The sequence below is a fragment of the Chiloscyllium plagiosum genome, unplaced genomic scaffold (genome assembly GCF_037043375.1).
Source record: "Chiloscyllium plagiosum isolate Xiang-an unplaced genomic scaffold, Cpla_swu_hap1 HiC_scaffold_38, whole genome shotgun sequence".
NCBI classification, from domain to species: Eukaryota; Metazoa; Chordata; class Chondrichthyes; order Orectolobiformes; family Hemiscylliidae; genus Chiloscyllium; species Chiloscyllium plagiosum.
Window position 1 is genome coordinate 12,061,706 of NW_028270176.1, and position 27,940 is coordinate 12,089,645.

Genomic DNA, 27,940 nt, shown 5'->3' on the forward strand with positions numbered 1-27,940 from the left:
ACCCCCCTCCCCTCATCCCCCTCCCCACACCCCCCTCCCCTCCCCTCATCCCCCTCCCCACACCCCCCTCCCCTCCCCTCATCCCCCTCCCCACACCCCCCTCCCCTCCCCTCATCCCCCTCCCCACACCCCTCTCCCCACATCCCGCCAGTTGATCTCTCGAGGTCCCTCCGCCTCTAACGGAAATAACGGTTTTTGGTTTGAATTTTGCCCCGGCTTGGGGGGGCGGGGGGGGTCGTGGGAGGACCAGACGTCACAGAGGCGATGACCCCATAGATAACACCCTCCTCCTCGCCGTGACGGAGCGGCGCATGCGCGAGGCAACCTCCCTCCCCCCCGGTCGCGGTGTTGGTGGAGGGCTCGGCGTTGACGGCGAGGCGTCGGTTGGCGCAGGCGCGAGTCGGGCGGCCGTGGAAAGTGCCAGAAAAAGGGAAAGGAACATCAACATCGTCGTCGAGCGGAGCGATTTCGACGCGGTCTCGCTTTTCTGCGGTTGGAAGGATCCCGGGATTATTTATCGCGTTTAGTTTGGGTTTTAATCCGCCGTCGTTGGCGTAGTTATCTGTAGTTTTTGTTTTGTTTTGTTTTGTTTTTATTCGGTGCGCTGCTTGACCGGTTTAGGCCTTAGGCCTTCTCCTTTCTCACCGTCTCGGCGAGTGATGGCGGCGGCGGCGGCGGCGGGGCCGTTGAAACGGGCTCGCTGGCAGGAAGAGGACACGCTCGCCTCTTACCGCATGCTGTCCCTGCACCAGATGTTCGAGCTGGTCGGCTCGCAGCTCAGCCGGGCCGACGTCGAGGCGCTGTCCTTCCTGCTGGCTGAGGCCTACCCGCTGCAGCGGGCGCTGCGGGCCGGGGAGGAGATGGAGGCGGAGGAGGGCGCTGCCGCGGACGATGCCGTCCCCGGCCCCCGCGCCCCGGCCTCGGCCCCGGCCCCGGCCTGGGACGAGCCCGGCTGCTGCAGCAGTGGCGTCCGGCTGCTGTTCGAGCTGGAGCGGCGAGGCCTGTGCGACGAGACCAACTTCCGGCACCTGCTGCAGCTTCTCAGGGTCATCAGCCGCCACGACCTGCTGCCCTACGTGGGCTGCAATAGGGGCCGAGCAGGTAGGAGAGCCCCGGGGATCCGATGGCCGAGATGGGGCGGCTGGGGGAGAGGAAAGAGGGGTGTGGGCCGGCAGTGGGGGGGGGGGGGGGGTTGTCTCTCTCTCACTTTTCTCTTTTCCCTTGGGCGTCTGAGGGGAGGGGGAGAAAAATTGAGGACTGCATCCCTTGTCCCCGGCGTGGTCTCCTCCACACCTGGATCATTTGAAGACCATCTCTGGGACACCTGCACCCATCAAACCACCACCACCCTGTGGCTGAACACTTCAACTCCCCCCCCCTCTCCCCCTCTTCAAGGACGTGCAGATCCTGGGCCACCGCCACCGCCCGACTGTTACCACCCGACTTCTGGAGGAGGAGCGCCTCACAGTCTGCCTTGGAACCGTGCGACCGCCGTGGGATAAATGTGGATTTCAACACCTTCCTTATCTACCTCCCCCATTATCCCAGTCCCAAGCCTCTAACTCGGCACTGACCCCTCTGACCTATCACCTTCTCCCTCACCTTCATCCAGCTACCCCTCCCACTTATCTCTCCCCACCCCCTCCCACTTATCTCTCCCCACCCCCTCCCACTTATCTCTCCCCACCCCCTCCCACTTATCTCTCCCCACCCCCTCCCACTTATCTCTCCCCACCCCCTCCCACTTATCTCTCCCCACCCCCTCCCACTTATCTCTCCCCACCCCCTCCCACTTATCTCTCCCCACCCCCTCCCACTTATCTCTCCCCACCCCCTCCCACTTATCTCTCCCCACCCCCTCCCACTTATCTCTCCCCACCCCCTCCCACTTATCTCTCCCCACCCCCTCCCACTTATCTCTCCCCACCCCCTCCCACTTATCTCTCCCCACCCCCTCCCATTTATCTCTCCCCACCCCCTCCCATTTATCTCTCCCCACCCCCTCCCATTTATCTCTCCCCACCCCCTCCCACTTATCTCTCCCCACCCCCTCCCACTTATCTCTCCCCACCCCCTCCCACTTATCTCTCCCCACCCCCTCCCACTTATCTCTCCCCACCCCCTCCCACTTATCTCTCCCCACCCCCTCCCACTTATCTCTCCCCACCCCCTCCCACTTATCTCTCCCCACCCCCTCCCACTTATCTCTCCCCACCCCCTCCCACTTATCTCTCCCCACCCCCTCCCACTTATCTCTCCCCACCCCCTCCCACTTATCTCTCCCCACCCCCTCCCACTTATCTCTCCCCACCCCCTCCGTCTTATCTCTCCCCACCCCCTCCGTCTTATCTCTCCCCACCCCCTCCGTCTTATCTCTCCCCACCCCCTCCGTCTTATCTCTCCCCACCCCCTCCCACTTATCTCTCCCCACCCCCTCCCACTTATCTCTCCCCACCCCCTCCCACTTATCTCTCCCCACCCCCTCCCACTTATCTCTCCCCACCCCCTCCCACTTATCTCTCCCCACCCCCTCCCACTTATCTCTCCCCACCCCCTCCCACTTATCTCTCCCCACCCCCTCCCACTTATCTCTCCCCACCCCCTCCCACTTATCTCTCAGTCCTGAGCCACAAGCCTCCGTTCCTGATGAAGGGCTTAAGCCCGAAACATCGATTCTCCTGCTTCTCGGATGCTGCCTGACCTGCTGTGCTTCTCCAACACCATACACTTGAGTCTGAGGGGAGTGGTCCATATTTCTTCTTTTTGGGCAGAGTCTGAGGGAGAGGGCGTCTCTGCCCCCTATTGCTTTGGGAGTGTCGCGAGGGGGTGGAGAAGGGTCTGGTCTCCCTTTGTCCCTTCTTCCTTTCAGAGAGTCTGAGGAGAATGGCGGCAGGGTTTATCTCTGCCCTCTCTTCCTTTTGGGCGAATCTGAGAGGGGTGTGGTTTCCTCAGGCAGAAAATGTGGAAGGACGGAAAGATTTCTTTAGGATAATTTTTGGTGGGTGTCCAGGATAAATATAGGTTCTCCTTGCCCAAACCCCTTGCATTTTGAGGTAGTTCCAAAAGGCTTGATTTGGCGAATATGTAGCAAATGCTGCAGAAAGGGCATTGTATATTTTACTATGACAAAAGTCAAATGGAAAAGAGAGGATGTTAGCAAATGTCCAATTCCTTGCTTCAGGAGCAAAAAAAATACAGGACTAGATCCCCTTTCCTGTGTTTAGGCGTTGGCCCTTAGGATTGGAAATTTGCTTGTCAGTGTTTTAAGTAGAGTGACAGAGGGAACCCAGAGGACTACACACAAATTACTCAAATTCTGTAGTATAGAATTGTTGGAGTCGACAATCAAGAATAGGGTAACTGATCAACTGAAATTCAAGGGTCATTCATGTCTGACAATCCTTAGGATTTTGAAGAGGTGACAGCTTTCTCCACCACCTCTAAGTTGATGGTTGTTGAAATGGACTTCCGGAAGGCTTTTAATGAAGTCCTACACAAAGACTTTTGGCCATGGTGGGAGCCAATGGAATTGAGTGCAAATTACAGACGTGCAGAAATTGGTTGAATGGCAGGAAACAAAATTGGAATAATGGATGAGTACTCAATTTGGCAGGATGTGACTGTGCCCCATAGAGGTGTGCTGTGCCCTCAAATATACAATATTCTTATAAAACTTGCATAATGGCATAAAAAGTCAAATTTGCTGACGTCACTAAATTGGGCAGCATTGTAGGCTATTGATGACAGCATAGAAATACAACAGGATATTGAAAGATTAGGCAAAGCTTTGACAGATGGATTTTAATAAAAGCCGGTATGAGGTTATCCATTTCGTTTAGTTGCAGTTAAAAATGGATAACCAAAAGGACAGATCAGGATTTGCTTTTGAAAGGCACAAGTTAAATATGGTGGATGCCCAATGAGATTTTGGAGTTCAGATACAAAGCTGTTCAGAATGCCATAGGGTAACTGCAAGAAATAGTCGAACAGGTTAATGGAATGCTGGCTTTTATATCAAGAGATTTGGAGTATAAAGATACAGCAGTTGTGTTGCAGTTAAACTCTGGTGCGAGCTTATTTGATACTTTGTGTAGATCTTAGGAAGGATATTTCCTCCTTTGGAGGGAGTTCAATGCAGATTTACAGGAATGATATCTGGACTTCAGGGGTTAAGTTATGAGAGGAGGTTAGACAAATTGGGACTTCCTTCTCTGGAATTTTGAAGTTATGAGGATGACCATGAGGTCTTAAGGATGTTAACAAGTAAAGACTGGGCGGAGGTGAGGGGAAACATTTTTTTGAAGGTTGTGAGAATTTATGCAACTCTAAAGGTTGGGTAGATTCTCGTTAGACTGGGGCATCAAGAGTTATTTGAAAGTCAACTGAATTCAAAACAGCATTATCAACCTTGATCTTATTAAGCAGTGGAACACACTGGGCTGAAAGGCATAACCACTTAATGTTTTGTTCAGAACGAGGGTGTTATCTTGTACACAGTTCGACTAGTCTGTGGTGCACATAGTTCGTCACCTAAGGAACTGCACAAAGGTTGGAGATAGTACTGACTGGTGTGAGACTATGATTGTAACAGTGTCCCATTCCCCTTCTCGCTCTCAAACCTTGATCTTTTGACTTCACCTCCTCTCTCTGCAACATTTTCCATTGCAATCTCATTGGCTGGTGGCTGAGACTAAGTGGGCTTTATATGGTGTTCTTTGGTTCCTGTAAAGCATCATGCTCTCTAAGTAACATTTTAATTTAAATTCAAATCCTAATAAAATTGACACTTGTTATAGTACCTTTCAAAGACTGCAATTACTTATTTTTGCTTAATTTGGTCAATTGGTTTATTTAAAGTTCTAAACATTTGTACAGAACAGACTAATCATGAGGTGCATTGTGTTGCATGTTCGTTCTAGTTTCAAATTGTCAAACCTTAAATGCACTGTCATTCCTGTTCAGTGCTCCAACTTTGTCTTGTTTTGAAATTGGAAATTTAAGTGAATACAGTATCCACAGTTTCCAGGCTGGGGAGCTAACAATGTAGCACCACCATTTAGACTTGGCTAATGGTAATCACCCACATGCATTTGCAATGTGCTCACTAGAATTCAGTTTAAGGCTGTCAGGGAGCCAGTTTGAAAAACTGAAAATAGCGTTTTGATTTTTTTTAGTCTGTTAAGATTGTAATTCTTATCAAGTGGCTGGAAACTTAACCATGTTTTTAGTAGTGTTTGGACCTGCTGCACCTTTGATAAAGGTATGATTGAAAGCAATGTTCCGGATGAAGCCTTTGGGACCGTCTCCTTCCTCTTGGGTACAGCATTCAACCATACACAATCCTAGATACAACAACTGTTGATTGGTTTGCTTTATTCCATTGTTCCTCCATAATACTACAGCTACTTTCTATCTGACTTTTAAAAGTTTTGCATGCAAAATAACAAACTTTTGTCTGACAGATTAGAGAACACCAGTGCAAGGGAAGTGAAGAACTAAATCAATTCTGAGCACTTGGTAACTCCATGAGTAGGAGAAACAGAAAATGCTTGAAGAGCCATTGAGTACCTGTAACACCAAGGTGTTTAACATTAAAAGATGACCAATCACAGCGGAAGCAAAACGTTACTTGCTCATTTGCCAAGGTTAAGGCATTTTCGTGTATCGTTGTCTTATCTGAAAGGCCATAAGGAAGGAGGAATATGTCGTGCCACCTGCTGTTGATAAGCCAAACAAAAAAAAGTGCTGTCTCCAGAGAGGAACTTTGCCAATCAGGAAATTACTTACTTGTTAAATAAGTACTTTGTATCTGTCTTCACAGTAGAGGGAGAGAAAATAGTAGCAGTGCAAGGTCACCTTATAATTGAGGAACTTGGTGTATTTTTTTTAAAAGAAGGTACTTCAGACCAATCAGTATTGAGGACCACTTTGTTTACACTGCAAGCTGGAAACAAACTTGGGGGAAGTGCTCCTAATTTAATTATGGCTCGGAAAAGTGCGAGACAGGAGTGGAAGAGAAAGTAATTTCGACAAGAAGGCATCAGGGACAAATTAGTTTAGGTTGAGACAAAACTTAGCTGATTTGTTAGAGTCCACGTGGGGTTATGATGGGTATGTCCAATCTGGTGAATTTATAGTCCATTATAAAAGATCAAATAGCAATTGAAAAACAGTGACAGTACTGGATAGAGTAAACACAGATTTACAAAAGGGAAATCAAGCTTGACAAATCTACTGGAATTCTTCAAGGGACATGACTTGCAGAGTTGATGAGGGGGAACCTGTGGATGTCTGTTTTTTGTCTGAGTAGGCTTTCGACACTGTCCCATATAAGAGATTAGTAGGTAAGATGTAAAGTACAGAACAACCTTGATTATTTCGTTCAGGTAACTGAACAGAGTTCCCACCAGCCCAGGCTGCCTGCTCTCACTGTGCTTTTATTTAAATTTAATGAAACTTATCGGAGACCTTAAGATCTTGTTCGAATAATCCAAAGTTTGAATAATTGATGTTTTGATAACAGAGGTTGTTCTGTATGTGAAATTTGGGATTGCATATTCAGATGGACAGAACTGGTTGGCAGAGAAGAAAATAAAGTTTGGGAATAATTGGGTCTCTTTGCAATTAGCAGGCAGTCACTAGTAGGGATACTGCTGGTATCAGCACAAGGACCCCAGCTATTGTCAATTTATATTGATGATTTAGATGAAGGAACTGAATGTAATAACTCCAGGTTTGTAGATGACAAAGCTGGGTGGGAGGGTGAACTGTGGGAAGGTGCTGAGATGCTTCAGTATGATTTGGGCAAGCTAAGTGAGCAAATACATGATGCATGCTGTTTAATGTGGATAAATGTGCTGTTTCCATTTTGGGAGCAAAAGCAGGAAGGCAGATAATTATCTGGCTATAAATTTGAGATGGGAATGTGCAACGAGATTATGGTATCCTTCATAACAGCAGTAATTTGGTGAGTAGGATCAGAGCCATTTCGGTTTTCTTCAGAGGTTCCAAGTATCTCCGATGCCATCATCGAAGGGTTGAAAGCACTGGATACTGCCAGTGCGATGGGTGTTGACTGTATTTTGGCAATAGTCTTGAAGACTTGTGCTGCAGAGCTTGCCAGCCTGTTTCAGTACAGCTGCAACACTAACATCTATCTGACAATGTGAAAAATTGCTCAGCTATGTCCTGTACACAAAAAACAGAATAGATCCAAACTAGTCAATTATCATCTCATCAGTCTACTTTTGATAGTCAGTAAGGTGATAGGTGTCAGCAACAATGCTATTGCACAGCAGCACTCGGTTTTGGTTCTGCCAGAGCCACTCAGCTCCTGAACACATTACCACCTTGATCCAAACTTGGACAAAGGAACTGAATTCCAGACATGAGAAGTCAGCTCTTATAAAACTTGGTTCACGATTAATCCAGTGAAAATTGCTGGTTGGTGTCAAAACCTAGCACAAAGAATGTGATTGTTGTGGAAGTCAATCCTGTCAATTCCAGGTCATCTCTCCAGGAATTTCTCATGTTAGCATCTCTGTTCAGAGATGTTACTACTATGATGATACTGTGCATTTGAGATGCTTTCTGTTCTGGTAAACAGCTTTGAGTTCTCCCTGTTTTTATTTTAGAGGCAAGGCAAAAGAATTGAATGGGGAAGGTGTCTGGTCCAGTCCGTTATATTATGCAGTTGTGGAACAGATGAGACTTGAACCCGGCCTCCTGAAACCTTGAGGTAGAGTTACTACCAGTGCATCACCGACCCGTTTTCTCAATTTGGAGGTGCCGGTGTTGGACTGGAATGGACAAAGTTAGACTAAACCTGGTATTGTGATTTTTAACCATTTCCTCAAATTAGTGTCCTCGGCCCAACCATCGTCATCAGTGACTTCTCCAACATAAGTGGGAATGTTTGTATGTTCAGCACCGTTCGTGACTCTTGGATATTGAAGCAGTCAATGCCGCGATGCCTCAAGACGTTATGTCAGTAAAGATACAATTTCTTTTCTTTTCAATCCTTTCCTTGCTCAACCATGTCTCCATGACATCAATAATGTCGCATTGCCATGTATTATTTTATTAGATTCACTACAGTGGGGAAACAGGCCCTAGCCCAACAAGTCCACAGCGACCTTCCAAAGACCAACCCACCCAGACACATTCCCCTACATTCACGCCTGACTCATGTGCCTAACACTATGGGCAATTTAGCATGGCCACTTTACCTAACCTGCACATCTTTGGACTGTGGGAGGAATCCAGAGGAAATCCACGCAAGGCACTGGGAGAATGTGCAAACTCAACACAGACAATTACCGAGGTGGGAATTGAATATGGTTCCTGGCGCTGAGGCAGCAGTGCTAACCACTGAGCCACCATATTAATCAACACTAAACTCACCTGCTTAATGATCTTGTGTTAAAATAAAAACCAACCAGCCTTGCTGTGCTCCTTCATGCCTTGACTAAATACACTGTGCCTTTCATTGACTTGTCTTTTGTTCTAGACATTGTGTGGAATGGTGTCGCATCAACTGCATACGGAAATGCAGGTGGCCCTGATGTCAGGGTAAAATCTGAGGATATTTCCCCTCAGCTAGGACCAGACAAAATAGCCTTAAAATAATAGGGTGCCAATTTAAGGCAGGATGAGGAGAGTTGAGACACTTTGGAATTCTTTGCCACGCAAAGCTGTGGGGGCTTGTATTTAACTATGATTCCTCCACTGATCAAGAATCTAAAACTGATGACAACTGAGTTGCTTATTCTCATTAGTCATGTTTGATTCAAATGAATGACTGAATTAGAAGATTTTTGTTTGTAGCTTCACTCATTTGATGGAAATAAATGCCATGATGGTTTTGAATGGTGGCACTGGTTCAAGAGGCCAAAGAGTCCACTACTTCTGTTCTTGTATCTTAGGATTTTATTAAGAATCTTCCAAGAGCTATCAGTAACAGAAACCCTATATGGAGATGTTTAATAATAAATGAGGTGAACTGGATGAGTCCAGGAGTCAAATGACTAAAGCAGATAAGACAGAGCATGGTAAAGATAAGGGAAATGAGGACATGCAGGAAGGAGCCTTTGTATGTCTAACAATTGCAGGCTTGTAGAGCTGTTGATCATATGACTCCATTTCAGGGCTACAGGAAAGGCACAAAAATATTTAAATTGTTTCCTGGTCATGCTAAGCCTTTGGAATTATTTTTAATTGCTTCCTCAGAAAACTACTTCAGAATCCATTCTGGAAAGGTTATAAATTGTCTAATGCAGTCTTGTATAAAGTGTTTTCAAAATGCTTTCAGAATCTGCACCTGTTCTCCTACTTGCAGATCACAGCACTGTCTGTTTACAAGAAGTAATAGTGTGGAGATCTGCCAGTCGCTTTGTGGGACTTTGTGTAAAAATACAGTTTAGAATTAAGGTTGCTCTTTGTCACTGACACTGTGGAAACATGTTTTTCCTAATTCTATTTGTTTTCTTCGTGCTCTTCCAGTGTCTCCTGAGAGGTCTACTTGCAGAGGTCCTGTGTCAAGAGTTGGAGAGCAGGTGGAAAGCTGTCTAAATTCAGAACGTGCTGTTTCAATGCAGAGCGGTTGGGAACCAGGTAATCTTGAGACTATCTTTTCTTTTCCCTCAGGCTGTGTTTTGTTTGCAGATCGCCTCTAGATTGTGCAAGGAGTGCACAGGTGCAGAAACTCAACCTGGCTTTGGTATATCATGGCTAAGCCTTCCAACCGCAAAGTGTATTGAGCCAGGCCACGAGTCTTCCTCTCCTCCTCCTCCTCTACCCCCATACAAAACCCTCAGAGGCACTATCTCTCACCAACTTGACCCCATTCCTGAAACTCATCAGGGCTATTTGCATATGCAGCTGATGTGACAACATTCTACACCATGTCCAGAACAAAATACAAGTGTGGAAGGTACAGTGTAAATAGTCAAGGCATGAAGGACCACAGCAAAGCTGAATGGTTAAGTGAGCAAATGAGTTGAGGATTTTGGTAAACACATGGCAATGTGACATTATTGCTGTCGCAGAGACTTGGTTGAGCATGGAAGCTCAATATTGAGGTGTGGAATCGTCCGATGAGTCAAGTGGTGTAAAAGAGGTGGTGTCACAATTTTGAACAGTTGTTTGCTGTGATCAGGAGGAATGGAAAAAGAAAGTCAAATCTATTAAGTACACAAAGGGGCAGCCATAGAGCCAGAGAGATGTACAGCATGGAAACAGAGCCTTCGGTCCAACCCGTCCATGCTGACCAGATATCCCAACCCAATCTCGTCCCACCTGCCAGCACCCAGCCCATATCCCTCAACCCTTCCTATTCATACACCCATCCAAATGTCTCTTAAATGTTGCAATTGTACCAGCCTCCACCACATCCTCTGGCAGCTCATTCCATACACGTACCACCATCTGCGTGAAAAAGTTGCCCCTTAGGTCTCTTTTATATCTTTCCCCTCTCGCCCTAAACCTATGCCCTCTAGTTCTGGACTCCCCGACCCCAGGGAAAAGACTTAGTCTATTTATCCTATCCATTCCCCTCATAATTTTGTAAACCTCTATAAGGTCACCCCTCAGCCTCCGATGCTCCATGGAAAACAGCCCCAGCCCGTTCAGCCTCTCCCTGTTGCTCAGATCCTCCAACCCTGGCAACATCCTTGTAAATCTTTTCTGAACCCTTTCAAGTTTCACAACATCTTTTCGATAATCACATTGTTAGGGTCTGCAGTGCATGCACAGCATATGACTGCCACCTAAGAGAGGGATAGGTGGACAGAAATGTAGGCAACTTTGTCTGAAATGTAAAAGTAACTAATAATAGTATGAATTTCATTTTCTCCAATATTAACTGAGGTGTGATATAAAGGAAATGAAATTCTGAAAATGCATTCTGGAGAGCATTTCAAACCAGCAGGTATAAATTCCAGAAGAGGCAAGAGTCCTGGACTTAATTTTAAGGAATGGAGCCAAACAAATGGTTGAAGTGCCAGTGGGAGAACATTTCAGTGATAATGACCATAACTCTGGTGGTGTTGTCTTGAATGTTGCAGATTAGGTTATTGCTTGACGAATCCTAAAGATAGGGCTTCCAATTTTGATACCAGTGCCCAGATGTTAGTGAGGAAGACTTTGCAGGATTGACACTGCTCTGCTTGCCATGTTTTCTTGGTCATCACTGGACTTCTGCTTTCCAGATTTTTACTGAATTCAAATTCCACCATTTGCTATGGTGGGATTTGAAACTGATTTCCCAGAACATTGCCTGGATCTCTGTTATTAGTGTAACAATAATATCATACCACCTCTTGATTTTTATTTGAAGAGTGACAGCTGAAAATAAATGAAGTCCCAAACAGAAAATTAAACTTTTGTTTTTGATAATGAAGGCAGTGGGAAGCAATAAAAGTAATTAGGACATAAGTAATTGCATGTACGAATTCAGTTCAGGCGAAAATCCCATTAAGTTGCTCTGGCTTAGACGACCTGGAATCAAAGATTAGCAAATAAATAAATGAATAAGCAGTGAGATTTTCGGTCCGTTAGGTATATACTAAACTAAGTGTCACAAGGAGGATGAGTGGAAATATAGAGCCAAATCGTGCCGCTTGATCAAAAATGGTAGCAAAAAGGACAGACAAGGTTGCAATGAATCCCACAAGGCAAACAAAGTGAAATGAAAGAATTTTGAAAAGGAAGAGCAGCAAAATGAGTAAGTGGGGTCAATGGCTCACCAAAGGCAGAGGAAAGACAAACGTATAAATAGTAAAAAAGCAGGTCGAGATAGGATAGTCGATTTCTGCAAGGCAGAGGACATGGCCACGTGCATGCTGAATAATTACTTTGTCAAACTTCATTAAAAGATGATTCTGCCCTTGCACTTAAGAAAATATAGAGAGATTACGTAAAATGAAGAATTCTTCGAAGGTCAGCAGCATTCAAAGTAGAAAACTCACTGTCTGTTGCTCAGTCAACCTAATTCTGATTGTGCTGATAATACAGTGATGGCGTCATAGATTAATGTGTTAATAACTGAAAAGTTGTGCAGAATTGATAATTCCTCAAAACAGTGGAGAGTTGTTGAAAGTCATTATAGATGTTCAAAATGGTTGAAGTAGTAGGTAAGAGATTTGTTAACCAAAATGAAGCCTATGGATCTTAAGGGGGTGAAATTGGCTAAGGGTTAATAACAGGTGGTGGTGGTGAACTGTTTTTTGATTGGAGAGATGTCTGCAGGCACTCAGGTTTACGCTCATTTTAGTGAATCTTAATAATACGTTGGAAAATGCAGGAAGTAGTTTAAAAATTTGCAGGTGCCTTGACATTTAGTGACTACTGCATTCTCAAATGCCATGGGAGCACAGGCAAAATGGCCAATGAAGTAGAATGCAAAAATGTGTGCATTGGTAGATTCTGATAGGGAGAATGCACAAGCAATAGGAGCCAAATGGTGCAATTATAAGAGGAGGGATTGGGAAGTGTGGTGCATTCTCAAGTTTAAAGAAAGCAGAATAAGTTGAGAAGCTTGCTAAAACAGATCCTTGGGTTTATAAAATATCCATAAAACAAAGAAGCAGATTAAACCTGTATAAGATATTGATTTTACTCCAGCTTTGCTATTTGGTCAGTTTTGGGTTCTACAATTTGTAACAAAGCTCTTGGGACCTTTGTTAAAAGTATCGAAGAGATTTCAGTTACATGGGAGATTGAGGTTCGTTTTGGTTAGAGAAATTTAAAGAGTTTTGACATCAATGTTTTAAATTGAAGGGTTTGATGAGAGTAAATAAGGGCAGAAGGAAACTGAGCAGTGGTGACAATGTGGATATTCTCCTTGGAAGGATGATGAAAACATAACTTTCAAAGGAAACTATTTTTAAGGAAATTGTGGCCACGGTGGTGGTGGTTTGTTTGGGGGGGAGACGGTGTAGCGAAGTGGGATGTGATGAGTGGATATATTTGGAAGTGCTACCATGGACAATGAAAAAGACTGCTTATTTTGCAAGAACCTATGACCTTATTTGGGTTTGTAAAAGGAAAATCCTGTTTCTCAAATCTGTCAGTTATGTCCTCAAGAAACTAGCACAACAGATAATGAGTAACTGGAGATGTTGTATCTGGTTTTTCAAAAGGTTTTCAATAACATCCCAAGGAGTGGTAAATGAAATTAGAATATGAGATGGGCCAACATTCTGGGATGGATCAAAAACTGATTGTTAGGCAGAAAACAATGATGGGTTATTTGCAGGTTGTGATAAAGGGTCACAGTGAGGATCAGTGCTTGTGCCCAACTAGCTGCAATCAATATTAATTTAGTTGGTTAATTGTAATATTTCAAGTTTACCGATGACACACAAATAATCTCCTGAGGAGAATGTAAAGCCACTCCTGAGGGATTTAGAGAGGTTGAATGAGTGACAAGAAAATGGCAGATGGAATACAATGTGGAGAAAAAGGGGTTATCTGTTTTGATAGGAAAGACAAAAATGTAAAACCTTTCAGTGGTGAAAGGGTGTTTTGCTTTTGTAAGACACTGAAAGTTAACATCTGGGTAGCATCAAACAATTAAGGTAAATGATATGTTGGCCTTTTTACTCCTTTTGGGGGAAATGCAGATTTTATTGGCAGGATTGGATATTGTTGTCCATCCCCAGTTGGCATGAAGATTTGAGTATAGGAGTAAAAGTGGCTTACTACATTGTAGAGTTGGTGCAATCCACTTGAGTATTGTGTGCAGTTTGATCTCCTTGCATAAGGAAATGTATATTTGCCCAAAGCTGAGGACAACAATGGTTCACCAGACTAATTCCTGACATTGGGGGTAGGGGGCCTGGCCCAGTTGCAAAACATTAAATAGACTGTACCTATATTTGCTAGAGTTTAGAAGGAGAGTTGACCTTGTTGATGTGCACAAATTTTACTCAACTTAAAGTAGATGTCGGAGGAATGTTCATCCTGCCTCTGGTATTGAATAAGGGGAAGACCGTTTAGGACCCTGCGAACTAATTTCTTCACTTGGAATCTGTTGAACATTTCGGCAGTGGAGACTTAGTCATTGAGTATGTTCGGGATTGCAATTATTTAGTTTTCTGCATGTTAAAAAATCAAGGGATAAGAGATTGTTGCAGGCAAAAGACCTCCAAGTAGAAAATCGGCCATTATCTCATTGAATGGCACAACGGGCTTGAAGGGCTGAATGCCTTACTCCTGTTTAGATTCTCCAATTAAAAGGTTGCAGTGGAAAATGGAATAGCCTTATTACATGATCCGTGCAGCATCTTATGTTTTTGGTTAGTCCCTTTTATGTTTGAACTGAAAGTTGTGATGAAACAATGTTTTCTTTCTAGGCGCATCTTTGACCAAACGGCATACGGCGACCCGTAGAATTCGAGGCTCTGGTAAGCGGAGAGGATACAAGAGAAATGTGCTCCGTAACCATGAAAGAGAGCATCAGGCTCCCCATCAACCGAGAGCAACCTGTGGTGAGTATTTGAGCCAGATAATTTATTTTAACTTCTGCCAAATAGATTTCAGCCCCTGTCAGTTTCAATTTTGCGAGGTTTCTAATGGTGAGCTATTGGTTCTGGCTCGATCTAGATAATTGAATATTCAGTGATCAGACTGAGTATGTTGGGCATTGATTAATCTCTCGTAGAAACCACAATTATCAGTGAAATGGAGTTAATGTACAATTGAAATATGGGAATAGAAAGTACATGGTGATTAGTGGGAATAATAAACAATGCAAGCAAAGAAATAACATCAGCAAAGGCATATCCTGGTATTGAGAACTTGTCAACCATACGAATAGACCAAGTAATTAAAAAGGACTGTTTCCTGTTCTCCTCCCCATCCCCAACTCTACCCACTCCACAAGAACTGGTGAATGTAGAATCATTTTGGATGAATGCCAGGCAAAACAGGCTGTGGCCAGTGGTGTGCCAAGTAAACATCTGTAAATCTGCCTTATTTGTATCAAGGAGAGATGGGATGGTGTTTTGCAGAATAAGTACCAGTGTACTTTGTGGGAGGGGGAGGGTAATTGTTTGTTTAATGTTTGAGGTGCATTGTAAAGTTTGAATTTCTCAAATGCAGAATTCTTTATTGGCGTTCTGTGCAACGGGGGCTGAATATTCTTGTGGGTCAGTGAAGAGTGACAATGCGATAAGGATGTTTTGCAGTCTTTAAGACCTCACTCCTATCAGTTGAGCTTTCCACAGTGTGTAAAGTCCCATTATCACTTCAAAGCAAGATTAGCATTGTTCGTGGGATTTTTGGTAGGACAGGGATGGGAGTTGCATTCTGTACTTTTAAGTATTTTAAGCAATGTGTGGGACTGATCTGAAATAAGTTTACCTAGAGAATACTTGACTGCCTTCTCTTAAAAAAAAAAAAATTGTTATCTTTTCCTTTTGGAAATGTGGGCTGCTCTAGTTCAGAGTCATACTTTGCATGGTCTCTATCATGAAAGAATCCGGAAGTTTGTTTTTTAATCCTTGACGGTCCATAATGTTCCTCAGTCCACTTCTAGCACCACAGTATGAGATTGCAATCTGTAAACAACTGCAGCATTAAAACCTGCATATGAGAAAACAAATGTTGAACTAAACTGTCTCCGCATGCCTCTGGTAACTCAACAGTCACAATCATACTCAAATGCTCACAGACTGGTCTTTTGTTATTGTTGTATGAATGTTGCATACTAATCCTTACAGTTCCATGCTGCTTAAATAAGCGTGCAGTGTTCTATATGGTATACTTGCCTTCAGTTGTTTGCATATGTGACCTATATCTAGCTAATCTATAGCTTGACACCCTTTGGGTAGGTGCATGATTCCTTGCTCTGCTCCAAGTTCAGCCCCAAGCAAAGTGTAAGTGTGAGTGATGACACTTGGTGGGTAAGTGCTTCAGTGTAGACCCATTGTAGTACTAAGCAAAACAGAAAAGATGTATGGCTCCAGCCCCTGGCCAACATTGGAAAGGTGGGCAAGTGCTGTTCAACTGCAGTGTCCATGGATTTTATACAGCATCCGGTTCAATAATGACTTCCTTTATTCAGCGTCCATTGTGTAACAAAGTTTACATTCCTTGTTCAGCATGTGGTCGAGGAACATTTCCAAACCGATATCTTAAAAGCCAGCTGTTTTGTGAGACTGTTTAAGGGATGCTCACAGAATTTTGGAAGATAGTTTCTCAGCTGAGGGTTGCATTTCCTGAATAACATTTGTCTTGCATTCTGATCTTGCGTGTACTAAAACTTTAATTTGTCATAACTCTATCATAACAGTTCTGATCATTGTGTTCTAAGAAGTGACACTAAAGTGGCTGGTCCATATATCCCATTTCCTGCCTTCCCATTTGCCTTGTCATTTCTCATCAAATATGTAGCCGATATACAATTCCTGTGCAAGGCAACTTGAAATGCGAGTGGCCCTAGGTTTCCAGTTTTTCCAACCTGTGTGGGATTTGATCACTCAATTGTAATTAAGGGACTGGAATGAGTTTGATGTGCATTCTTAAACATAGAAGTTGTAGTTGTGAAAATGTTTAAAGCTGACAAATCCTTTAACCTACAAGCCGGTGTGAGCAAGGCTTGCCTCTCAAATTTTTCATTTCTTATTCAAACTAGCAACTTTCACCAGTCTGTGAGCATGTTGTAATAATCAATACAAAGCAAAGAGTTTTAGCATATATCATGTTCCTGAATGAACTGATTGTTGCAGTATGTTGATCTTGAGTTTAACTGAAGTGTTGCTGTACTCTGTCACTTCGTGAATTGAGCATTGTAACACTACAGCAAGGCACCCTAACAATTTGCATATCAACTTGGTGGAGCCCACCCTTGGAATTGATTTACTTGCATTTTCACACTTGTGTTAAATAAATGATGTGAGGAATTTTGTGGAAAGAACGTTGCTTTGAAAAAGTCTCTGGTGAAATGTGTTGATCCTGTTTGTGTCCATGTTGCCTACGTGACAGCAATCCTATCCTCTGAGCGATCCGCAAGATATCTGTTCTAAAGAAGAGTCTCTCTATGCACACGCTCTTTCAAAAAAACATAGGTTGGCTCTCTTGTACAACAACTTCCTTCATGATGTGGCAACACAAGCTTCTGGTAGGTCTGAGCACAGCATCAACAACAAAAAAAGCAGTATGTGATTTTCTTCAAATATTAATCGCAAAAAAAATCTTAATTCTTTAAAAGCACTCTGAGGATTCTTGTTTTGCTGTAATATAATAATAGTACAATCTAGCTGTACGTGCTTTGAAAAGTAGTGTAACTTGTTTTATACTTGAACAACACTTCAGCTTTTGTCGTGAGATCTGTTTTTTTTGAGGATTTTTGTGATCAAACATTTAATTGCAGGTGTACCATTCAAAGGTTGGTGATAAAAGAGTTTGTGTCTCTGACAAAGATTCAACTTTAAGAAAATGTTCTGACACGAGAATAGAAAAAGGTAAACCTTTAAACTTGTTGAGGGGGAACAAACACATGCTAGACTAAAATACTTGGTGGCCAAAATATCGAAGAGAGCAGGCAGGCTAATTCCTGAAGGTGGAACAGTTCTCATTAAAAACGCTTTGTGAACTGTGTCCTCTTTCTCCATGAAATGCTAGAGTTACTTCAAATTAAAGAAAGGAACTATTGGAATTGATAACCATCTGAATCTGCTGTACTAAATCTTGTCATAACAAATTAAGACAATGTAAAAGATCCTAAGTCTATAAAGAAGTCTCAATAGAGAGTTTCCATCCCTCAGATTTTGCTGATATGGAGGGACCTTTGGTTTCCTGGTTGCTTTATTAGCTCCCAGAATGTAAAGTCCTGGGTAGTTAGCAAGTGAGCATCTCAATAACTCTCACAACTCCCCCAAATGTGTTGGTGGCAGGTCCTTTGGGGTGGGGAAAGATGAGTGAGAAGCTGCTGATGCTTCCAATAAACAGACAATTAATTCTGACTTTCCAGTTCTGGTGGATGTGACTAGCAAGATGGTTACTAAAGCAAACTGAAATTTCTGAATCTGCCAGGAGTCCACCTACCACTACCTGTCCCTTAAAGCAAGTTGTCAGACATCTGGAATTGTCTATCCATTGTGAAAGCCCGGGCTTCTCCAACTGTTTCCTGCTGTTACAGCAAACTAGTTCTGTCATATGTATAAAAAGAAACACAAAGGATTAACTCCCAAAGAGCTACAACGTTCCAGGAATCTGCATGCGATTAATCATCAAACCATATCACTAAAATTTGGAAAATTTAAATCAAGTTGGTTTGCGGCAGTCGTGATGCTTTTGAGATGCTCTCTGAAATGGACGTCATTGACTTGAGACTCTGCTTGTGTTCAATTCTAAGACTTTGTTCAGTCGTATTTAAATCTTTGTGGTGGGAAAAACCTGTTGGAAAGTAGTTCTGAGTTCCTCATTTTTAATCGGCACCTGAAATGGCTGATTTCATTTGTTGCATTTCATCAGAATTCTAACACGACCATATTCTAAATTCTGCTCGGCTGTGTGTTGGGAGGGTAACTAACTCCAGGGTGAAATCCATGCGACTTAAGTATGCAAGAATGCAGTGAGAAATATACCAACGCCTTATCAGCACTACCTGTAATAATAGTTTGAGCACTAATTGCTCTTGACAGCATTATTAGTCATACCAGTACAGGTGATGTCCACGTTTCTGGATTGCAATTCATTGTACTGAAACTGTTGGTTTATTAGGATCAAAACCGACTTGTTGCCCATAAAATGAAACCTTGTCCACTCCTTTTACTCCGTTATCACTGTTCATGTCAACTTCCATTTCCCATCCCTGTCACCTGGTCTGATGAAATCATTCCCTTGGGCTAAGCACTGGTTACAGTGCTTGTCACTTGTTCTGCCACACTTCAGTTAATAGCTGCATGATGGTGGTTGAATAGGTGACTGAGGCGGGAACTTTTTAAAAACACTCTGGTCAATCACACACAAAGCAACAGTAGCCTGCTGTTTGTGAAGTGGTCATTGTTATCTCCAAAATGCAGCGTATGTGTTTTGGAGGTACAGTAACTGGTGTCCCTGCCACTGTTTGCTCTTGGCCTAGTGTGGGTATGTGTTGTGAAGGTGAGGTTTGCCTGTCTTGTGTTGCCAATTGTATAGTCTGACCTGTGTATGCGTAACTGTTCTGTTGATGAAGCATTTATCAAGTGGCAGAAATATTTTTAAAAGTCAAAACCTGTCTCTCTCAGTTCACAGTTAACACTCTGCAACAAGATGATAAAGTAGACGCAAAGAGCGAGCTGGTGGACTAATTGTCAACCAGCAAAACGCAGGAATTAAAACAAACGGGGGTTCCCTCAGCCTCAAGGAAATCAACTTACATAGGAGTTACATTCTCAAAGCAATCTACTCTCCTGTATCTACGTTGTCTTTTGGACTCAGGTGCACATCATCTCTGTGAAGCTTGAGATTCAGAGCTGGATTGGGGGTATTGTTTATCCCCACAATAACCAAAGGTTGGAAAATGCTGAACAATGTCTTTGTCAGTGAATTCAACTGGCATACCCGTCTCGAAGTTTGTCAAGGATACATCTGGGTGCACTTCCGTGATCAAATGGTTCCTATCCAATAGGGAGAACAACCTTGTCACAGGATAAAGAGTTACAGCCAATTAATGCTGTACAACTTTCCTGCTGTACGCCTGGGATTATACAAGTACTTTGGAAAATGTTGGATTAAATAATAATCAGATGAGGCTTTCCTGTCCAGACGTACCTGCTTCCTAGTGGTAATTCAGTGGGTGTAAGTTCAAATCCAGAAGTGTCCGACTCATTCTGTTTATTCCAGCTCCAACTATTTTGAGATCAAAAAGCAAGGCTTGAATTGTAAGAAATGACTCTTGATTATTGCTGTTGTATAATTCATTGGGGTTTTATTTAATCTGTGCAGTCCAAAGTTTGCCTGTGTTGCAAGGATCAAATTTCTGGGTATTAGCTGGAAAGGGCCTCAAACACTTGGCTCTCATTCCCAAGAGGCTGCAGTATATTCATTCACAGGCATATGATGTGGTTGCTATTCTCTTGTATTATGACCTCACTGGGAAGTGAGCTGAAAGGAATTAATGCTCCAGCACAATGTTGAGCAGATGCTTTCTCTGCTATCTATCTCACTGTGTGAGACTCCAAGACATGGAACTGAAGCAAAGCCCAGCACCAGTAGTGTGCTGTAAAACTAGCCCAGTCTGGCTCAGCCTTGCTTTATGGCATCTGTCGCTCTTTCCTACACTAACTTGATGTCTAATGTGCACATAAAGTGCAGAACCCAAGTTTTGGTTGGTGATTTTGAAATTTATTGCAACTGAAATTAATTTCAAATTTTTCCTGAAAGTAGTGAGACTTCTCTCTCCCCTCTTCTCCCCAGTCCCCTCCAAAACAAAACTGCTGAAACAGAATTATACATACACCAGCCAGGGATGTTTAGTTTAAAAACAAGCACACCTCTTTTTGCTTTTTGTGCAGGTGCCCCCTGCTGTTTACTAAAATAGAAGCTCTATGGATCCAATTTGTACAGAAAGCTCAGATACTTGTGTTCCTACACTACTGGCAAAGTAGAGGACCGAGTGGAATCTCTCAATGACTTTTTGTCTCTGTATATTGGTGCTTTTAAAGGTCATAATTCCTTTTCTAGTAATTAACTTTTCAGTCACTGAGAACTAGTATAACTAACTCCACTCAAACAAAATCTTAAAAAGTAATGCTAACGTGTCAAATGGGGAATTTCAGATAATCCTTGCTCAACTTTTTTTCATTATGTGATGCCTTTGGCCAATGGAAGTGTCACATCAATGTGTTCCTTGTTTAGAGATTCCACTCTTCTAAGAACTTGTGTTTTCAGCATGGCTCCAATCCATCTAAGTTTAATTTCAGGGTGATAACATTTTTAATTCCCCTTCTCCGGTCATTCCCTTGGCTGGTCTATGTGGGAGGAGACCAACAGTGTAAGTCATTGAGTATTATTTTGCATTACCCGGGTTCACATTTTATTTTGAAGAGCGGCATTTCCTGAAAAATGATCCATTAGACATAATATTTCATGTAAAATTGTTCTCTTGCCTGTCCCCACCCCCAAATTGTGTTGCTGAAGTGCTTGACCAGCCCAAGGAGGACTACTCGGGGTTCTATTATAATCCAGGCTGTCTCGCTAAGGAGTAGAAATAAGTATGATTTGCATCCACCAGCTTGTTACGAATGTTTTATAAGGGCAGTGACGTACTCCCAAGAGCTGAGAGCGGTGTGTGTGTGCGCGAGAAATCCCATTCATATTACCAGATATTGTTCATCAAAATGTCAAACTGAATCTGCTGTATATTGGAGACCTCTCCTATTTTGTTGATTTGTTACCCAACTTGTCAATGGTGAATTTTGTCATTTGGTAAATGTCACTGTGTTGAATCCGCTTTCTCCTTGATGGGAGGGGGGGGAGGGGGTCAGAGATTTGTTTGTAAAAGTTGCTGCTTCCACAGGTGTCCATCCATGAGGGAAAGTGATGTAAAGAAAATTCATGATGGTGCTCAGCGTATGTAAAATCCTTCAATCACCTGCATTTCTTCACTAGATGGTATTAACCAACTTGCTCGTCCTGTTCTTCACTGGTAAAAAGAGAGAGTGAGAGAGATGGGAGTACAACTGGGCTTCAACAAAGCCTACCCGACATTTGGCTGTGATTTCAGGTGTAGTTAACAACAACAACAACAACAACAAATAGTGCTGCTCTGGGCTGACAGAGAGCAAAGTATTTTTTTCTAAAACAAAACCTGGCACAAACAATGGTGATTCCTGTTTATAAAAGTTGAATATTTTAGAGGTATTTAAAAGTAGGTACCTCATGAACACTCAATCAATAATAAAGGCACAGTTTTTCTCAGCCACAAAGTTCTATACTCCTCTCTCTATTCTTCATTCCAAAATTTATGACAATTTCATAGAGACTGTGCTGAAGTCTTTGAGTAGATCTGGTGTAAAGTAGAACAATTTTGGTTCACTCAAACTTGTATAGAAAGTGAAAGGACCTGTTCCACGTTTCACATATTCCTACCTAAATCTGTGGGAGAAAACTCATTGGGATTGATTAGCATTAGAAAAAACTTCAATTTTTACCAAAGTTGTATTGCATCCAAAAATTTGGTTTTAAAGCTGTCTTGCATTGTTTTAAAACCAGAACCATTCTGAACGTTAATGTGCTCTTGTCGTTGGAGCTACTGTTGTTAAACTGCGGGAAATAGTTGTGGTCCAGCCAAACTGGACACTCCAATTTTGTGAAAGTATCTGACCCAAGCATTGGATCATTTCCCTTTGCTGCTCATACTACATAACGTTGCCCATTGCAAGTGAAGCCATTGAAGTGCTGACTATAGATCCCAGCTGTTGACTTGCATTTACAGTAGAGTTTCATTCGTGTGTGCAGTTTTAAAATCTTCAGTGAAAAGAGGGTAGAGGTGTATTTGTGGCATCCAGCTGTCAAATCTCTAAGCTATGTTCAGCAGTTGTATTGTTTTTTTTTTAATGGCAGTCAATATTGTGTTTGAGGTTTAATTGTGAATCAGTATGACATCTGTCTCAAAATGTGACTTTAGTCTTTCAATCCTTAGAAAATAAAATCTTTAGAAAACAAAGTGCAAAGGAAGTTGCTTCTCCTATTTACCTGTTTTAAACTTTAGGGTGTCCTCGCAGCAGTGTTTCATTCACAACACTTTCCTGTCTGACTAAAACTCAAGGGAGCAGCCTTTCTGTATTGTGGAACTATATCCAAAGGAAAAAGCAATCTCTCAAGAAATGATTTTTTTTAAAGGTATTTGATTACCAGAAGTAACTGAATTTCTCTTTTTTTCCATTTGTCTTATTCTTCCTCTGCCAGGTGCTCATTCTGTTGCTTTTTGTTTTTGACTCTTGGTTCTTCCTGTCTTCTCTTCCTTCTCCCTTTCTTTCTGTCCCCTGCCTGCCATTTACAATTCCTGTGGGATGTTTGTGTAGTCAACTGGTTCATTCCTGTAAATGCAAGTCATGGCTGCCTCAATCAGAAACAGCAAGGAACTGACCCAAAGCCTCTGCTCCTGGTTTGTAACCCATAGTAACCGTTTGTTAAAAGTCAAGTGAGGTGACACATTCCATTAGCAACCCTCTGACTCTCTAGTTTGTAAATATACTGGTTATCCCTGTTAATTGGTATGATGCAGTTACCATCAGATGTGTGCCACCTTGTAAACCAACATAAAATACCTTTGGCCAAAGTGAATTTTCAATTACTGAAGTTTTAATGTCATTCATTATTGTAAAACATCAGAGTCCGCATGCACCCTGTTAACATTTAAGGTGATCTCTTTGAAGCAAAGGATGTTTATTCCCATTTGTGTGATTTTCCATTTACCTTAAAAATGGGTCAATCCTACCACATGGGCTAAAGAATCTTGTCTTGGTGCTTCACTGCAGGTTTGTAGGCAGTGAAAGGGTATTAGAGTAAATGACAGGCTTTGCTCATTGCATGACCAATCTGATTTTCTTGGGGTTGGGATACTGGGGTTGCAAGAGAGATGTCACCTTTTTGTGACCCACAGTTGAATGGATGCATTTACCAGGAACAGTGTCCAGTATTTAAAGGACCAGCTGGAATATGACATTCCCACCCCCCTCCCCCCAAATACTCAAAAGGATCATCCAGTTTTTTTCCCTGTTTAGAAATTAATTTTCTGCTTATTGCAGAATTTGCCCTTTGCTTTCAGCAATTTGATTTCTGCTGGCTAAGTGTTCCTGATAATTGGATCATTCAGCATATTTGTTAATAGTCATTAAAATTGGAGTGTCTGCAATTGGACAACTTATATGGAATATTTGCTGTTTTCTTTCCTAATGCAGACATAAGGTTACGGGTGCGAGCTGTATATTCTGATCAGAATACGGTGCTCCGAGGGAACGTAGTGTCTGTGAAACAGGACCCGCTGGACCGCTGTTTTGACCTTTTTGGGCAGGCGAATACCATCTTGAAAAGTCGGGACTTGGGATCCATCATCTGTGACATTAAGTTCTCCGAGCTCTCTTACCTGGATGCCTTCTGGAATGACTACATCAATGGTTCACTGCTGGAGGCTCTGAAAGGTGTATTTATAACCGATTCACTGAAGCAAGCTGTGGGGCAAGAAGCAATCCAACTGCTTGTCAATGTAGATGAAGATGATTATGAAAAGGGCCGAAGAGTCCTTCAAAATATTTGTCCATGAGAGATTTAGTTGGAACTGAGATAATTGACTATATTAACTGTTAAGCTAATTAGCTTCTTTATATGAAGTTAAAATAAAGAGAAGTAATTAGCCCATTCTTACATCCTTTCTTTCATTCAGTCCCTTCCCTGTACTTCTGGATCAGGTGCTTTTACCATGCTGATCTGGTGCTGCTGTGTCAGTGCAGATACAATTTTTCATTTAGCATTGGCAGTGTTTTGTAAAGACAACTTGTGTGGTTTATTGCACAATGTCTTGTGCATTCGTGGTAGGAAGTGCGGAGTTTGTGCTAAGACTGCCCTTCCTCATGCAATTCCACATGAAATTTCTGTGTTTATACTCCTGCAATCTGATTGCATGCACAAGGTTGGACAAGATCTACAAAAATGTGGCCACAGCCACAGGAACGTGTCAACGAAATTCCCAATCATAAGACCTGAATTTGCAGTGCTAACAATATTGATTTGAAATCGTCAGTGATTTCTGTGGTTGTAAAATGGATTGTCTGTCTCAACACCAGATCAGGTAATTTGGAAGCCAGGGAAGTGGCTTCTGGATTTGTGGCTTATGTATATTTCAATATTCTGGTACTCCAGCACTTAAGCATTTGTTGCTCTTTCTGATGGCTTAAAAATTCACTTTTTGTCTGTTTCTCAGTCCTTCCTACTATTCTTGCTCTCTTCATATTGTTGGTTTCTTCCTGGATACAGCTTTGTGGGTCCTAGTACCATTCCATTATTCTTGTGAAGTTCTCATGATATCCATTTTCCACCACACATCGTTGGGTGATGCTGGTACTTGAATTTGAGCTAATATAGCATAGCTCATACCGAACCTTAGGACATTGATCTGTTTCCTGTGCCTTTGATCTTCAAACCACACAGACTAGGAATTGGGATATGGGGTTTTGTGCCACTTTAATGTAGCCTTTGGTCCTCTCCCCAAAAATAGCCCACAGAATTAGATTGTGTAGCTTGCCTCCCAAGCATGAGGCCACTTGGAGAAGATAAAAATTTAATCCTAATAATGACTCTTCTTGGGTTATAAAGAAAAAGTTGAGCTATATCTAACCTTTCATATGTAGTTCCTTTGGATGGAGAGAAGATGTCCTTTTATTCAAAGTGCAGTGCTGTACTGAATTAAATGCCTAAAATTTTGACCATTAGAGTGGACAGTTTGGAAACAAGAATTCACTTTCATTTTCCTGGTGTTGATTAATGCAAACAATTTCATTTCACATAATTTGTTTATTAGGATTAAATTTAGCTTAGGAAGCTAGAGAAAGGGAGATGTGCAGTGTAAGCTTGTATATTTCTCCTGAGTTGTTTTGGAACTTCAAAAAAAAATTGGTTGTGCTTAGTGGTGTAGCACCAAGTGGTGCTACAGTTTAGATTTGATTAAGAAAGTTGGGAATATGATCTTATTTCAGATGCACCAATCGCTCTCAACTCTGCATGCACTCACTCTCCCTCTTTCTTTTCCACTCAGTTTTTGTCCTGTCTTTTTAGTCTCCTGTGCTGTCTGTATTCTACTAACATGCACCTGTCTTCTATACAATGGACCATGCCTAAAGATGTCAACTTGTCAGGTCGTCAATGGTAGTGATGCTTTTTGAAGGCAATTCAATACTTGTAAAAATTGAGTTGATTTGTGTGTAATTTTATCACCAAATTAATTTCCAAAAAGTTATTCCATTATTAGTGAAAATCTACCAAGCCAGAAGGACAGATGAGGATTGGGCTTCTATGACATGTCCAAACTGAAATCTTCTGCAAGGAGTGATGAAGAAGGTACTTCAGTCACTTGTTAGGATCTTGATGTACTATAATCTTGGCTGAAGTGCATGGCCAGTCTGTAACACTGAGGCTACTGAGCAGAGGCAGACACTTAACAAACTGGAAGCCAAGGTATTCTTCATTTCGCCTGTAAAGGTGAACGGTTTTGGACAAGAATAATCCGATTACTGGAAAATGGGCCACATTCTTTAAATGTCTGGCAGCTGCTGGCATTATTCTCGTGTTGTGATGTTGAATTCTTACCAGGATATGAGGAATTAGCTCAGTATTTTCACAAGAAAACATGCTGGCTTGGAACACCCCATTTTGGTAATGAGGAAATCTGGAGCCGTGGGTTCTGCCATCTGTTCATGAAATAGTTACAACATTCTCCATTGTTTTTGTGAAATCAGAATGTTGATTGTTGTGAAAACTGATACTGCAACAAACCTTTGTTCAAGTGGTTTGGGAAAGAGTTAAGAATATAATGTTGGCTTCTTGAGGTTAAATGAGTTGTACTACGAATCATTTTGAGGATGGTATCAGCTGAGAATGAAGTAAGCAAGCAACACCTAACGTCGAATCGTGAGAGAGTTAGCTATTCAAGTAGCATGTTTCAGAAGCATGAAGAAATATAAACTCTTCCTCAGTTAGTTAATAGAAGCTGAACAGGAGACCTCAGGAGACTCTTCCTCTTAAGCCAGCTGAGAGGCACTGCTGTCTTGATACCATATGTATCTGCACATCTGGCCTGTGCAGGCCTGATGGTGACAGTGGTGCACCTACTACTGCTCACTTCTATGGCCATGTGGTGCAGGTGTGTAGGTCCCTGTCAAAGAAACTACCTTCAACCATCATAGAATGGCCATTTACCATGATGGGGCATTTTTTTTCTTGCCCCCAAACACTTCTTGCTGCTCCCTAGCCCTCATTTTGGCTTATTGATTTAAAGAGAATTTTATTTTACCTGTAAGCTTGTGTGTGGCGCTAACACTTCTGTGCATCTGTTGGAATACAGTGTAGCTGGAACATACATGTGTTTTTGTTGGTGACTTTGGTATCTTCTTTAGATTGGAAAGTTTTCACTGAGGGCTATACCCCCCAATTAGACATTTTGAGGCACCTTTTTGTAAAGCATGTGTTCAATAAAGACTTTTTTTCGCAAAATGTGTGATCTGGTGTTTTATTTAGAGAAGTGCTTAATTTTAACAGGAGCTGCAATGTCAGTAAAAAGGAGGGACAATGAAGCACTTAAGACCTGTTGGCTTGATGTCTGAGAAAAATGTCAATTTTTATGAAGAATAGGAATCTCTTGAAAATTGTCAGAAGTGGCATAGATTTATGAAAGGGAAATCATGTTTGACAGACTTGTTGGAAGGTTTTTGAGGATGTTGCTTGTAACATAGACGAAAAAGAACCTGTATTATCTTCCATAGCCCTTCTAAAGTCTGCTCAGAGTGGAGCACTAAACCAGTTGACCTCAACTTAATGTTTTAAACAGATTTAGCATAAATTACTGGCTTTTGTACTGCTTTATTTGGGAGCTGGGCAAGGCCAATGCCATTTGCTGATCAGACTCCACGTAGACTTTACCCTGTATGTTTTTTAATACCTTTAGTTAACAAAGTTCTTTATCAGTCTCTGTTTTACAAAATTGGCATTGAGCTGTTTAGAATCTTCAAGCCTTCACAACTTGGTGTGGAGTGTTGCTGTTACAGAATCACTGAAATGTTATGGTGCAGAAGGAGATCATTCAGCCCATCCTGTCTCTGTCAGCTCTTCAAGTGAGCATCATTATCTATCGCCAATTTCCTATCCCCTGCCCCATATGTTTGCAAATTATTTCTAACCAAATAATACAAGTTCCTTTGGAATCTAAATTTGTTCAGTGTAGCCTGCGGTAAAGGCTCCC

The 27,940-nt window shown here is 42.3% G+C and overlaps 1 protein-coding gene across 3 annotated transcripts; it reads left to right on the forward strand.

Moving 5' to 3' along the window:
* The first annotated feature begins 378 nt into the window (after nucleotides 1–378).
* Nucleotides 379–27,195, forward strand: dedd2 (death effector domain containing 2). Of its 3 annotated transcripts, XM_087980982.1 has the most exons (6): nucleotides 379–1,101; nucleotides 9,502–9,612; nucleotides 14,355–14,489; nucleotides 17,070–17,122; nucleotides 17,375–17,465; nucleotides 23,892–27,195. In XM_087980982.1, exons 1-6 carry the CDS (start codon nucleotides 660–662, stop codon nucleotides 24,251–24,253), a joined length of 1,194 nt encoding a protein of 397 aa, XP_087837108.1. In that variant the 5' UTR covers nucleotides 379–659; the 3' UTR covers nucleotides 24,254–27,195. The 3 variants fall into 3 exon arrangements, 2 of the variants coding, with proteins under 2 accessions (XP_087837108.1, XP_043539119.2); XM_043683184.2 differs by lacking the exons at nucleotides 17,070–17,122; nucleotides 17,375–17,465 and having other exon boundaries at nucleotides 384–1,101; XR_015753683.1 differs by lacking the exons at nucleotides 379–1,101; nucleotides 9,502–9,612; nucleotides 14,355–14,489 and adding an exon at nucleotides 19,233–19,868 and having other exon boundaries at nucleotides 14,497–17,465; nucleotides 21,506–23,974.
* Nucleotides 27,196–27,940: the final 745 nt, after the last annotated feature.

Bases quoted from the DNA above. Each gene is read 5' to 3' on its own strand.
- dedd2 (XM_087980982.1), top strand. From the start codon at position 660: ATGGCGGCGGCGGCGGCGGCGGGGCCGTTGAAACGGGCTCGCTGGCAG. The intron at 14,490-17,069 runs GTGAGTATTTGA...AAAAAAACATAG, and splicing joins TCAACCGAGAGCAACCTGTG to GTTGGCTCTCTTGTACAACA. The intron at 17,466-23,891 runs GTAAACCTTTAA...TTCCTAATGCAG, and splicing joins TGACACGAGAATAGAAAAAG to ACATAAGGTTACGGGTGCGA.